Genomic DNA, 14,597 nt, shown 5'->3' with positions numbered 1-14,597 from the left:
TCACCACCTTAGTTCATAGGAATGTCCAATATAGAGAATCTGAATCATTGATTGGCCATCCAAGTAATTTTTCCAAAATATTTTAAAAATTATTAATAGTATTTGTAAACCCTTTTGTTACTACTTACAAAACATGTCATGGGGACTGGAATTTCATCTAGTCATGATCATACATTCTCTCTCTTTCTCTTAAAATTCACTCTGTACAAAAATGGATTTCTTGTGGAGATGACTCTTTCATTCATAGATGAATATTATGAATCTAACATTTTGATAGATGGATCGAAAGGCATCAATCATTAGTATCATGGTTTTAAGAATCAGAATTGAATTGCCGATTCTGGTCAAATTGGATTCAACTTTACTGATTCTTGACAATTATTGTCACTTCATATAATTGAGATTTTTCTAGAATTCTCTCCAATTTTGAAAAATTGGGAATCGGCATTGTTGATTCTGCTTAGCCAAACAATGTAACGATAAATAACTCTTTAGGTATGGGGGAACCAATTGAAAAAAAATCTACTAATATTTGTGTTTGAATCTCCATTCTTGAGAATACAGAGTGTGGCAAGCACACAAATATAATGCCCGATTCTGTCCCTAATCTAGAAACCAATTATAGCTTCAAAACAACATGGTTGAAGAGATTCTCTTTTCACCTTCTTATGTGAAAGAACACTTTTCACCTTTTTCATCCAAAAACAAGGTAGGACAATAGGATTATGGGAACGCATAAGAGTAACATCAGAACATTCACTCGCAATCACGGTTTTTATAATGAGTAAGGATTAGGTGTTAGAGAACCATTATGGTACGATCTGGTCCAACTAGAAATAAAAAGACTAGATTTCATGTGTGTGGATAAGAATTCATTCTTTTATGAGAACCTGATCCATCTTCTTTAGTAATTGCCTAAGTGGTATCAAGATTAGGATTTATCCATCACACATCAATTACTGTTGGGGTTGGGGTTGGGCTACAGAAGATCGAAAGAAGAAATGGACGAGAATGAAGTCGACCTGAAGCTCTAAAAAGGGTCGTCACGACTCACGAGTCGCAACTCGCAGAAAAGATCTTCCAATCTCCTATGTATTGTGAAGATCCAAAGATTGAGGAAAAAGAAGAATAGATTTTTGCACCAGGTGGCATACTGGGTGATCACTCCTTTCTCTATCCAAAAACGATAACCCTTCATGGGCTTATCCTCGGACACGTATCCCTTCCTTCATCTAATTCCTTTTGGTATATTCCTCCATTGCTCATCTATATAGTAACCTTCTTCCTTAAAGCTGGTTTTCTCATTTCTCTCTCTCTCTTATCCATTCTATATCAAGTCATTATTCACCACCTTTAAGCAGAAGAAGCCATGTCCGCCTTCATAGGAAAGTACGCAGGTACCCCCATTCTCTCTCTCTCTCTCTCTCATATGTTGAATTGTTTTGGCATTCTTGACTAAACAAAGGGTCACTGCAACTAATGTGATACCAGATGAGCTGATAAAGAACGCCAAGTACATAGCAACGCCAGGTAAGGGAATTCTAGCGGCGGACGAGAGCACAGGAACCATCGGAAAGCGTCTTTCCAGTATCAACGTAGAAAACATAGAATCCAGCAGGCAAGCTCTCCGACAGCTCCTCTTCACTTCTCCCAACGCCCTCCCTTACCTCTCCGGTGTCATCCTCTTCGAAGAAACCCTTTACCAGAAAACCACCGACGGCAAACCCTTCGTCGAAGTCCTCCAAGAGAACAAAGTCATCCCAGGTATCAAGGTCGACAAGGGCACCGTCGATATCGCCGGCACCAATGGCGAAACCACCACCCAGGGCTTCGATTCCCTCTCCACCCGTTGCCAGCAGTACTACAAGGCTGGTGCCCGTTTTGCCAAGTGGCGTGCTGTTCTTAAGATTGGGCCCACAGAGCCATCCGAGCTGTCCATCCAACAGAACGCTCAGGGTTTAGCTCGTTACGCCATTATCTGCCAGGAGAATGGGCTCGTTCCCATAGTGGAACCGGAGATTCTCACCGACGGCAACCACGACATCATGAAATGCGCCGCCGTCACCGAGACTGTATTGGCCGCTGTTTATAAGGCTCTCAACGATCACCATGTGCTTCTAGAAGGAACTCTTCTCAAGCCCAATATGGTCACTCCTGGCTCTGACAGCCCCAAGGTTTGCCTGTTCATCATTTAAATTTATATTCTGGGTTTAATTTAAGGGAGACAGAAAGCTACTTGGTTGTGTGCCCTCTGTAATGCTGCTAGGGCAGAGGCAAATGGGAGCACGCACACTTAATCATATAACAGGAAAGGGTGGGATGGTTATTTCGTGACCCTTATGTTTTGGTTTACGTAAAAGCGTATGATTGGGTAATGTTCTTTTCTCTTAATTTAATTTAAGAGAAAGAGAACTCTACTTGGTCGTGTAACCTCCCTACTAGGGCAGGGGCTAATGGGAGCACACCCTTATGTCTCGGTTAGGAGTGCATGACCAGGTAATTAATGTTATTTTCTCCTTAATTTAATCTAGGGAGAAAGAATGGTAAAGGATCGTGTTCCTACGCCCCCAGTGGGGGAAAACACATGGGGATCCACCAGAGAACACGTAGGGGGTATGGGTCATATCATGGGATCCTGTGAGAGGGTATAGGGATTAGGACCAGTTAGCATTCTTCTTTTCATCATTATACCTAGTGAAGTATAATGTTTCACTATTTGCTCAAGAACCCAATAACCATCTCATTGTTACAATTTTAGCTTCAAACAAGTAGAGGAAATAACTAAAATTGCATAAGATGCCAACTTATATTTTATATTCATCTCCATTTGATGATATTTTAGTAATTTTGTTAAAACTTTGAATCAAATTTGAGCTAACTTTCGTGGTTTACTATGGATCAAAAGTTTGACCATTGAGATATAGGTAGGGTAATTTATCATATGGACTAACCCATGTATTATCAGATAGCGGATCAAGTCGTCGTTCTTGTACGAGATTGATCCGCACAAATGAAATCCACCCAACAACTAACTCTGTGGTGGATTAATCTGATCCACGCTCGTAATATCAAATGGCAAATAATGAAGCATTTTACTTCACTGACATAGTGACACCTAAAAGTAACTTAATTTAATGGGTTTTCTTTCCCCTAAACCTTTCTTCTTCCCTTTTCTTTGGGACCACTACTGCACAATGCCCACAACAACCACAGGTGCCTCCAGAGGAGATGGCAGAGTGCACGGTTGCAGCATTACGTCGCACAGTACCACCGGCGGTGCCAGGGATTGTGTTCCTGTCGGGAGGGCAGAGTGAGGAAGAGGCAACACTTAATCTTAACGCCATGAACAAGTTAGAGGTGCTGAAGCCATGGACGTTGTCATTCTCCTTCGGGAGAGCTCTTCAGCAGAGCACGCTCAAGATATGGGCTGGCAAGGAGGAGAACGTGGGAAAAGCACAGGAGACATTCTTAATCAGGTGCAAGGCTAACTCTGAGGCCACCCTTGGCAAATACACCGGTGGGTCTGGTGGAGGATTGGCTTCTGAGAGTTTGTATGTAAAGGGTTACAAGTATTAACCCATTCCCAAGTGACAAAATGGTCTCCAATCTTCACCCCTCCTCCTTCTCCTGCTCCTTAGTTTAAGGAGCTTTCATGCTACACTGAAATCTGTAATTTTGTATTATTCCCTTCACTTCACCATGCTTATTTCAAGGTAACAGAAATTTACAAGGTAGTGGCTCTCCTCCGTGGTATCTCAGAAGTCTGAAACTTCTTCTGTTTCCACCTTCACCCTCTTTCACCAACCATATTATATAAATTCTTCACTTGTGTCTTTACCGGGCCAAGTTCTTCTAAGATAAGGGTACGAGGATAGGTCATAAAATTGGGCTCGCGATTAGATCCTATCAGTCCATAACTACCTATAAAATTTAAATTCAATCTAAAATTTTTAATTTAGAGAAGAAGAAAGTAAAAGGATAAAGAGCCTAACAAAAGGATGGATGTCGGTGTCATCTCACATCTGTGCAGTAGACCAACTCTCCATAAAATCTTAGAAGTAGAAGACTACAAATCGCATCAGAATTGGGTTTTGTTCAGTCCATATCAATCCCACCTCATACCCTTCCAGTTTTCAAAAACCTTAAAAGTCAAGGTAAGACTTACCCTGAAAGCAAGCCTGAGCTGATCCAATTAAAAACAGGATATAAAAAAGAAATGGTCCCCTATAAAGGGCTGTGGTTTTATCTCAGATTCATGTGGCCAATAAGAATAGAAACCTTCACCTGAAGACTCAAGTTGTGGGGTATCATCTCTATTAAGATGCTGGAATTAGTTGCTTTAATTAGAACCTAATTTGATAATTAAACACTTTATGATTAGCAAAATGAATGTAAAAAATGGAAGTTCACATCAGACAAAAGGGATGACTATCATTGTACAATCCACAAATTTCTATTCTAAGATATTTACCACAGCTTCTACAGGACAAAGAAGAATGCTCCCTATTATACAAAGGAAGGAAACTTAGTATAGTTAATTTCAGTGTAACTAACTGTGGTTACACATGACAAAACCATTAAAAATAATATAAGTTATGCAATCTCTCCATTGTTGTAAGTTTTTTCTCCCACATCTGTATCTATTCTCACTCCAGAATTGGCTGAGTTACTGCAACTAGCTTCGTGACCTATCAAATCCTCACTTCTCAAAGCTTCAATTCTCATCACTTCTATATACAACACTTTCAACAAGCACCTGAAACGGCGTCGGAAGGTCGGAATTCTAGACATGGAAGCTACAATTCCTTGCAGTCTGCAAGTAGAACAGTTCCCATATGATTGTTAAAAAAGACTTGAGTAACCACAAATTAATCCACCAAAATTTCCTCCTCTTAATAGAGGACTAAATGATATAATGGTACAAGTAGAGAAAGGGAAGAAGACGACGAAGAGAGTCTTATGAGGTCTTTTTCATGGTCCACCCATTCACTGAAGGTTACAATGCTTCTCATACTTATTTAACATTCGGTCAAGTCTTGGAACCTAATAGATTTCATATATGTTTCTGTCCTATGGAATCACTTCTCTCTCAAAACCCTTTTCAGGTGAGGATAGTATTGAATTTACCTTCTAAATATGGCCTGCAGCTGAGCTCTCCTGATGTTGTCATCAGATGGAAATTCTGTCTCATTCCAGTCCTCTGGCCTTTCATTATTGCAGATCATTATCAATCCTCTCAAGCAAGATTCTTCATCCTCATTTAACTGGAGGCCTTTCATTTGTTCCTTCATAGTCAGTAATGGCCCAATGAACCATTCAAGCACCTTGTCCTTTGGCCAGTTAATCCTTGTTAGTTCCAACTCATCGGCTGAAAAACAGCATTACATTAACAAGATTAAAACTCATTGTAAGTTTTACCAAGCTAGAAAAAAAAATGCAAGTTTAAGGTAAACCTACAAATTAGCAAACCAGAGGAGTTAGACTTTGCTGAGACCAGCAGGCATTGGAGAATTGACCAAGCAGGGAGTTTAATTTCCAACTTTTTACATTTCCCTTTCACAATACATTCCTCAATGTCTGTCCTAGTTAGCAAACCATCACGGAGGAGTATCCTACCATTCACCTCACAAGATCGGAACAGCCAATCCCAAACCTGCCACATCATGCAGAATGAAATTGTGAAATAGCAGCAATCAATGATACAGCTCAATGTTAAAGTTCCTTACTTGCACTGGCTTTAGCTGTTGGATGGTATTCTTCAGTGTTCTTGTCCATTTTGAGCCTTGAGGGCCTGTTCTTCCATTACTTGAATCATTTTCATCATTGTCCATTGATTTCCTTCTCTCAACGTTATCTGACAAGGGGTTCCTTTCTTTACGGTACTTGGGCCTGGCTGTCACAAGCATCTTATTTGCCATCAAAATTACTATATAAATGAAAAAGAAACTTTCTCATGAATAAGCCCGTAATCTAGGAAGGAATGACAAAATCTATTACGGAGTTGTGGTATCCGATGCTTAGCTGTCACAAGCATCTTGCCATCAAATATGAATGAAAAATACATTTTCTCATGAATGATCCTGGAATCTAGGAAGGAATGGTGAAATCTACTATAGGGAGTCGGGTGCCTGTGATGCTTAGTTGTATAAATTCAAAAGGTTAGGTAACTCAGGTTTTACCTCGGAAGGCAGGACCCCTCCTTCAAATAAAGTAAATCATTTGTGTATTCGTCAAATAGGGCAATGACAGCTATAATGAAAGCAAGTCCCATCCTAGGTGAGTTTTCCTGGCAAATATGGATGAGAATCAGTAAAGATGCACCCTAATACATAAATAACATTTTACAGAACACATGCCAAACTAGAATCAAGGAAAGGAGTAGCTCTGTAGACCTGATAGACAACAATACCACTATAAGAAGCAAGAAAGAAGCTGCTGATAAACGCACCAATCACAGCCCCCACCACCGCTATTGGCCACAGTATGATGGCAAGCCCAGCAAATGGGACACATGCTGTCTCTAGAAATGGTCCTTCTCTACCGATCAAGTCTTCAAGCAGCCTCTTCCATCCTTTGAACAACATGAAAGGACTTTTCCATAGGGCAACAGCAGTTACTGAGAGCACATCTACAGGCACAGCGAGCAGGCTAACAAATAAACAAGCCGGCAGCTTCGATAACCTTTTAAGAGAAATGGAATGTGTTAAATTTGGTACATTTATATCCTCAAAATGATCACCTCCCACAGGCCTAGGGAAAAGGGAAAACAGAGAGAGAGAGAAGGGGGTCAGATCCTTCACTTAATGTTCATGGGCTTTTCATCTTCAGATACTTCTTCAGTCAATTCATCCATGTAAGAGAAGTAAGAGTGGAAACAGAAGTCTGTAAAGTCTCGCACAACGGTGCAGCTTCCCTTAATTGTGCTCCAGCAACCATCCTGACATTCATGCACAATTGTAACCCACCCGTTTGCAGTATTTGAATTAAGTTTTATACGAAAGAGGACAGATCGGTTACACAATGCAGTGAACCCCATTAGATCCCTATCTACCCCCCAAATGCAATGGATTTGACTTTTGAGATCTTACTTGATTTTTGATAGAAAATAATCATACAGTGAGATTGTAGGACCTATCAAATGGTTGTTCCTGAGCATATTTTCTGGTTACGAGCTAATATCTTACTGTTATGGTGTTAGCTTAAATTCTATCTCCTGGTCAACATTATTATTGTCTAGTTATGTTGTCCCCATAAAGAGTACATTAAGGAGGAGAAATGATACCACAGTGCAGTGGTGAATTTTGTCTTCAACTTGATTCCCAGCAGCTTCAAAAGTCGCAATTAGTGGAGTGAAATAACCATATCCGATTCCGGCTAAAAGGCTTCCAAAAATCCCCAAGATTGGCCAAAGGACAAGTGGTAGTGGCAAAGATATTAATACCAGAATCTTCAAAGCCCACCCAAACCTTTTGGTTCTGAAATAAGAAGTGAAAGGAGATGAAAGAAGAAGCAGGAGAGGAAGACTGGTGTGAACAAGTGCATATGTGAAGAAAAGGTATATGAAACATTCAAAGTTAGATGGATACAGAGGTTGAAAGAAACATACTTTCCCACACAATAGTAAGTCCAGAGGGCATGTAAAGGCCACAGCCCAAGGATTACAGCAGAATTTCCAATCAGAATGATCACAGTTGCAACTGGTCCAACGACGGCCGCTGCGAAAGAAATATAGTTAGAAACCAATAACATGTAGTATGTGAGCATATATTGTCTAGGATATAACCGGAAGTGAACCCACAACATTATTAACAGAGCATCATTCAGGTGAATTAGATGGGTAGGAAAGGGGGGAAGGGTTGCTCTATGTATGTCTATAGTTTACAAATAGGCAAACTCAGTTGCACATATTCATCATTGATTAGGTATGGTATCAGCATACAGGCATGTGACTCTGTAGTTGAATAGAAGCAGATATAAAGGATTTATAAGACATGGAATGATACTTCATTTCCAGACCTCCTCTCTGGTGTTCTTAATTTATTTTCAGATGAAATGAACAAGGAAATGGATTCTCCCTAGCAGAAATCACCAAGATGGAACTTCCAGCTAGCAAGAGAGTCCCAGCTCCAGGAAAGTAATTGTCTTTCACTTGTTCAAAGACCTATGTGGAATGCGTCATCAGGGCTTGATGCCTGATAGATCGTTTTGATCATCTATGTATCTAATGCCCATGAAAATCATTGAAAAATACCCCAACCCACCTCCCAAAAAAACCCTTCAAGTTTATTTCAGAATGATGCTCAGAGATGCAGAAATGCTTGGATGCAAAGCTTAAATTTTCCTTACTAAATATATATCATATCAAAAAAGACAAGAAAAGAGGAATAGAAAAGTAGATTAGGAGGGGACAGAAAGGGAATTGGTTAGGTTACCTTTGAGGAGGCCGAGAATGAGGAGCAGAAGAAACAACGGAGGGAAATAAATAAAGCTCCATATCTTGTGCATTGATACCCTCCATGGGATGAAGTGCCGCATAAGAGCTTATGACCCGCAGCAAAGGAGGGAAAGGTGGTATGGAAAAGCTTAAGACTCAGTTAAAGGAAACCGACGGAGTAGAAACAGAGGAGGCCTCGGCCAAAGAAGAGGAAAATCTGTCCATGAAAAACTACCAAAAAAGAATGAGCAAAGAGAGGAGAGAGAGAGAGAGAGAGAGAGAGAGAGAAGGTGCTGGTTTACGTGGCTCCGGGGCGGTGGGCCCGATCGACGTGTCACCTGGTTGGGGCGTTTTAGATTCTTGAGCCAAACGTCACCCTCTCAGCTTTCATCACCGAAAGCACAAAATGGAGGGTGGGACCGTGAAATGAGTCTCATCATGAGACACAGAGTGGGAGAGCGGGAAGGGCGAGAAACGACACCACTCAGGTTTCTCTATCTTTTTCATGTCACGGGACCTCACGGCCACGGTTGCTTTTCTGGTTCTCCCAAACGAAACTTCCTTTTAGTTGTTAACTCCCAAACGTAACTTAACTGCTTGAATTGAACATCCGAATAAAGGGGGTTGGGAGAATGTGAAGGATCGGGTTTGGTTTGATTTGATTCTTTTCATTTACAGAACAAAACCAAAGGAGAGAGGAGAATGAGCAGGGTTGGGTACGTATTTGGGTTTCGAGGAACTGGGTTCTCTCCAGTATCATTGAGGTCCGGTGTGTGTTGGGAGGATTCGTGTTCGTACTTTAATATTCATAACCTCATAATTAATGAGGTTACTAATCAGTTCGGTGTGGTCATATGTTTTTTATTCAATCTTATTATTCCTCATTCCAAAACCAGACTAGAAAAGGAATGGTTTGATTCAATCCAGGTTTTTTCAGTAAGTTTTATCAGTACGGGTTAAATTTTGACACCCCTAGGTTTGGGTTTGGTGCACCTTCGTTTGTTTAGAGAATCCTCTCTCTTGCATGGTCTAATGATTTGGGATTAGTCTCAATTGAGTCGATTTAACACATTTACCTTTGCTTTTTTAATGATTTTTATTATTTTTTTACCCTAAAATTGTATAATTAGATTGGATACGATAGTGATCAAGAATCAGAATCGATTCTCAACCAATCCCAATAATCTAATGATAGCGATCAAGAATCAGAATTGATTCTCAATCAATCGAGATGTATGGATCAACTCAATAGTGAGATTATGAATTCTGCTCCCTTGCACATACGGAAAAGGTTAAAGTTCGCTCAGTTGATTGGAGGATACACTAACACCCTCCCCCTCTCTCTCCCTCTCTCGTGAATGACCTCTCTACTCTTATGTACAAAATTGTTTATCGCTATTCATTGGTGTATTATCGTATGCCATTTTCTCATACATCTCTTTTTTTTTCATTTTTTGGTGAGCTTAGAGAACATATCTCCATTTCAAATTTTATGCACTTTTCTGTTAGATGTATCTATCTCTCTTTTGTCTTTAAAATGATTCCCCCTCAAAATGATACCTCATCCCATGTCCCCATTGGTATCGCTTGTTAACTTACCGCATGGGGGTGGTGTGCCTATCCCTCATAATTCTTAAATTCATAGAGTGAAATCCAGTTTGAGATACTGTCATTGTGATAAAAAGGCGAAATAGGGATGAAATCGGTCAGTGCCGACTGGATCGGAATCAGTCGATCCCAGAAATCCCTAGAATTAGCCCTGAGGTCTGAAATTTCAACGAATTCTAGGTTCTGGTCCATGATTCCGCCTAGTAGACCACCGATTCCGAGCCGAATCGTCTCCAATTCCCGATTCTTGAAACCTTTGTAGTTCGTTCCACCTTTAATCAGAGTCGGCGGATTCAACCATCTGATTCCTCAGCGAGTGGAAACACGAGTCCCCATTCCCAACAAAGGGTTCAGCGCTATGGTTTAGACCTTCACCTTCAAAGGTACCCTTTAATCCTTTGATACCCCACCAATGATTCCATTTCAACTTTCAAACTACAGGGATTTGAACTTTGAACAGAGACTTCAAAAATTGAGCTACTCGTTCTTTCCCACTTTACATTAATCAAAAGAAACTATCCATGATTCCATGTCTCTTGATATTCCCTATTCTGCTTATCAAAACAAAAAAAAAGATATTCCCTTTTATTTTTCTTTTTTGCTCTCTGTGATTCTTTTTCTTTCATCTCCCCTCCTCCTGAAGAAAAATATAAGGAGCCCTGGTAATGGTAGGTATGATTCTATTCTGTATCAAGATTCAAGGACTATATTGGATTCGCATTTTTTTAGAATAATCTTATCATTATTACTCACGTTTCACTGTTACTTTGAAGGTCGATTTACAGGTACAACTGGGAGTTTTTGACTGATCTGTTTGATCAAGCTTGTCAACAGCAACAATGGTAGCAATGGGTATTGAAGAACAATTAAGCTCAAATTATCACAACCCATAAAGAAAAAGAATAGTAGAATTCACTATAATCAGTACTGAATTCGACTCCAATTCCATCTTTATAGCTCATACAACGAAATCAAACAGGGCTTGCTGCTTTAAAAACAGAGCAAAGATAGAGAAAAAAAAATTATAGAAAAAAAAAAAATTGGATCTTCACCTCTTGGTACTGCAACTTCGAGCAACCAGGACACCATATGGTGGACCAGTCATCTCAACCTGGCATCTCCCATAGAGCCAATAAGAGAAATGGGTCAAGCCCATACTGATTCTCACCCTAAATGTTCCCCTTATATTATACAGAACCCGATTACTCTGCAACTGCTTTCTGAGCTCCAATGCCAGATTAGGGGGTAAATAAGCTTCGCTTGTTAACATATGAACAGAATCCAACCTCACTTCTCCACGTCTCAAGGAGAAGGCTTGGAGGGCTTGAGTTGCAATAAGCCTGTCGAAGAAGTAAAGCTCGATTTCCAAGTACTCAAACCTCACATCAATCTTGCGATTCGGATTGGAGAAGTTAGCGAGAAATGTGAAATCACCGTTTACAAAGTCAGGGGAATCCAAGTAAACACTATTGAGGATCGCACTGGTGGTTTCGAGTAATGGGTACCTGGGTTTGATGGCGAGGAAGATGACCAAGATGGATATTCCAGCAACGATGAGAAGAAAGCTGAAGACGAAACAAATGATAGCGTAGCACCAGACTAAGGGGTTAGTCCGGCGTGGCCTCTGGAGTAGGGTGGAGTTCCTTGGTTTGCCCGCGGTGAAGTTAGTCGCCGGAGTCACCGGAAGCTGTTGATTCAAGTTCAAAGCTTGCTTTGATACAACAATTTGGTTGAGAGGGCTGGAATTGTAGCGCCTATGGGGTGGCGGTGGAAGTAGTGCTGGGGGGCGTGAGGGAAGCATCTTTGGTTTTTGATTTTTCAGAGGAAGCCCTTGAAAGCAAAGAAAAATGGAGGATTTGTGACTGATCAGTGAGCACTGAGGAGGGTGCTTTTCCAAAAATTAAACAATTTAATGTGAGAAAAAAAAAAAAGCCTTTGGTGGGAAGGAGTAATGGGTCATGAAATGGGTGAGTGAGTGGATGGGACCAATGTGGGGTTTTTTTATTTTTGGGATCCGACAAAAGATGGTGGTGCCATGGTGGAGAGATCCTTGAGGATACTTAGATCTGAAATTAGAGAACGAACCATAAAAGATGAAGTGGGTCAACCGGTCAGGCCAGTTGGTTTCTGTCGGATTTAATTAATATCTCCAAATGTAATGTTATTATCGATCGTTTAGTTAATCAGACCTCATGGTTATGAATACATTTCTATTTGTTAATCCGCGGTCTAGATTAGGTACCTGTCAAGTTACAACAAAACACTAAGAAGGGCTGATCCATAATCAAACCTAGTGTGTTTATTGACGGTTCAATATGATGTTGGATCTCAGTCCAACGGTTTCGTGTGCGATCATGTACAAAACCTTTTGCCTTATTTTTTTACTACTAATCTACTAACTAAAGAAGAAAACTACACTTTATCTAAAAAGAGCTGGCTGGTCTTTCTACTCCTTGAATGGTAGTAGATACTTTAATTCGAAATCCTCATGTTTAGATTGAAGCTTTTAATATACTTTGGATTAGAAAGAGCATGATTATTTATCAGGGGAATATGCACAGCCAAGAGTATGATTTTAAAAATGGCAGTGGAATCAGTCCCCATTTATACTTGATACCAATATTAACATTGATCGACTATGATAGGCATAAAGATTATTTCCTTTGAGAAGAAGAGAGAGATAGAGAAGGCTAGTGTACCCTCTGTACATAGTTGGCTCAAATAATATTTTTCCTAAATGATGGAATAGGGTAGGGAATATTTTTTTCTTCGCATATAGTTGATTGGACGGAGTTTTCTCACATCACTTGGTCTAGGAAGAATCCCTTGACCATAGGGATCAATATTGTCAGATGGGCATAGGGAGGGGGTATGTTTTTAGACTCAAATCCTCTATGGCTGGCAGTAAGTGGCAGTGAAGATCCAACAACTGGGAAGGCCTTGGCATGCACCCTAGCAGTGAGATGCTTACTGCCACTTACTACCTATTAGCAGAGGATTTTTGTGCGTATTTTTTACCCTATTTCAATAAGGGGTGAGAGTTTGTGATAGAAGAAGAGTCACATCACATGGTGATAACAGCCGAGGAGTAGGGATTCTACCCACTCTACCGGTGAAGGAAAACTTTTGCATAATTTTTTTTTTCTTTTATAAAAGTTTTGCTTAGATCATTGGTTGTCTTAAAGCTTTTTCGTACATGTTTTCATGATGCAAGGATTTTTGTCAATGAGTTTAGCTTTTAATTCAATTCAAAAAGTAAAAAAACGTATAACCTTTGGCACTTCTTCTTTAGGAAGGGGGAGCAAAGTTTAAAGTGGATTCCCTGCATTTATACACATATCTCACCTTACATGTGGACATAATTAAGGAGGATGAAATTGGATAGAATTGAAAAGAACCCACTTTGATACCAAAACAATTTCCATCTCAAAAGACTCAACTAATAAGAGGAGGTGTTTACAGTTGCATGAGGAAAGAGATTGTCCCACTCATAATCGATGTGTAATTAATACGACTACTAGGTAGGGAAGGAAAGATAACGTTTAGCCAAATCTTACCATACAATCCCATCCTAATCCTTCAATACCTAGACATAAAGCTCACCACCCATGCAAGTATGATGGAGTATGGAAAATAAGAACCAAGTTCAGCTCTTATTTTAAAAATGGGAGAGAGATTGCTATCATCTAGTTGCATGGTAACTGCACCAACATGCAGGCCAGCGGAAGAGCGTGTAGAGGCATCGACTATAGAGTCATGCAACATTGTGTATGGACGAAGGGATGCGTGACCAGGTATCATTCTTTTCCCCTTTAATGAATATAGAACCAACAACAACTCTGGTGTGCAAAAATCTCATGCTCACCAAGAGGTCTCAAGTTCGAATGCCTGGCTGTTACCTACTTCCCTCCCTAGTCCCTACTCCATACCTATCAGGAATATATATATATATATATATACACTAGCAAAAATACACATGCAAATGCACATGTGACAAAACATATTTTTTGTTTTTTTTTGTTTTGAATTAATTTGTGTATTAGTGTAGACAAAAAATGCATATTCATTGCAATTTCACTTATTTTAAATTTATGAACCAATTCATTGTATCAAGAGAAATGGTAACAAAATTTCGCTGCAACCAAGGTTGCAGCTAACTTAGCTGAAACCTATACATGGCAGCACCTCATAGATCCACGTTTATCTGAAATTTTATTATTTTTTAATCCAATTTAACAGAATGTTAGAATTTTGAGTTCACCGTCAATCAAGGAAAGACTTCCTATTTTACCCTTTTACTTTGAGAAAGAATTCCTTTAATCCAATTTAACAGCAAGAAACTTCACTGGAGAGCAATGTTTCCTTTGAATTCTCCTCATGGAAGAAGAGCTCTGGCTGTATGCCATTCCGATTTGAATTCTTTCTATCGCCCCAATTTAGAAAAAGAAAAATTGAATCAGTCTCTGAACAGAGCAGCTAAATATATATTATAAACTTGAAGAAATTATGCAGAAAATTATCTTATATTTTAGGGAAAAAAACAGCAAAGAACGAA

The 14,597-nt window shown here is 39.8% G+C and overlaps 3 protein-coding genes across 3 annotated transcripts; 1 reads left to right on the top strand and 2 right to left on the bottom strand.

Moving 5' to 3' along the window:
- The first annotated feature begins 1,150 nt into the window (after positions 1-1,150).
- On the top strand, positions 1,151-3,734 carry LOC122066163 (fructose-bisphosphate aldolase, cytoplasmic isozyme 1-like). The gene is made up of 3 exons (XM_042629983.1): positions 1,151-1,397; positions 1,492-2,174; positions 3,214-3,734. Exons 1-3 carry the CDS (start codon positions 1,370-1,372, stop codon positions 3,574-3,576), a joined length of 1,074 nt encoding a protein of 357 aa, XP_042485917.1. The 5' UTR covers positions 1,151-1,369; the 3' UTR covers positions 3,577-3,734.
- Positions 3,735-4,354: 620 nt separating this feature from the next.
- LOC122066159 (uncharacterized membrane protein At3g27390) lies at positions 4,355-8,684 on the bottom strand. The gene is made up of 10 exons (XM_042629979.1): positions 8,433-8,684; positions 7,607-7,715; positions 7,283-7,475; positions 6,801-6,937; positions 6,393-6,681; positions 6,180-6,286; positions 5,727-5,889; positions 5,458-5,653; positions 5,128-5,368; positions 4,355-4,813 (listed from the first exon to the last, which is right to left on the bottom strand). Exons 1-10 carry the CDS (start codon positions 8,533-8,535, stop codon positions 4,594-4,596), a joined length of 1,758 nt encoding a protein of 585 aa, XP_042485913.1. The 5' UTR covers positions 8,536-8,684; the 3' UTR covers positions 4,355-4,593.
- Positions 8,685-10,953: 2,269 nt separating this feature from the next.
- Positions 10,954-11,989, bottom strand: LOC122066164 (NDR1/HIN1-like protein 6). Its single transcript, XM_042629984.1, has one exon. It carries the CDS (start codon positions 11,841-11,843, stop codon positions 11,091-11,093), a length of 753 nt encoding a protein of 250 aa, XP_042485918.1. The 5' UTR covers positions 11,844-11,989; the 3' UTR covers positions 10,954-11,090.
- Positions 11,990-14,597: the final 2,608 nt, after the last annotated feature.

The sequence above is a fragment of the Macadamia integrifolia genome, unplaced genomic scaffold, assembly GCF_013358625.1.
Source record: "Macadamia integrifolia cultivar HAES 741 unplaced genomic scaffold, SCU_Mint_v3 scaffold2274, whole genome shotgun sequence".
NCBI classification, from domain to species: domain Eukaryota; kingdom Viridiplantae; phylum Streptophyta; class Magnoliopsida; order Proteales; family Proteaceae; genus Macadamia; species Macadamia integrifolia.
The sequence above is the reverse complement of the archived record's forward strand: the minus strand, read 5'-3'. Positions and strand labels throughout refer to the sequence as shown.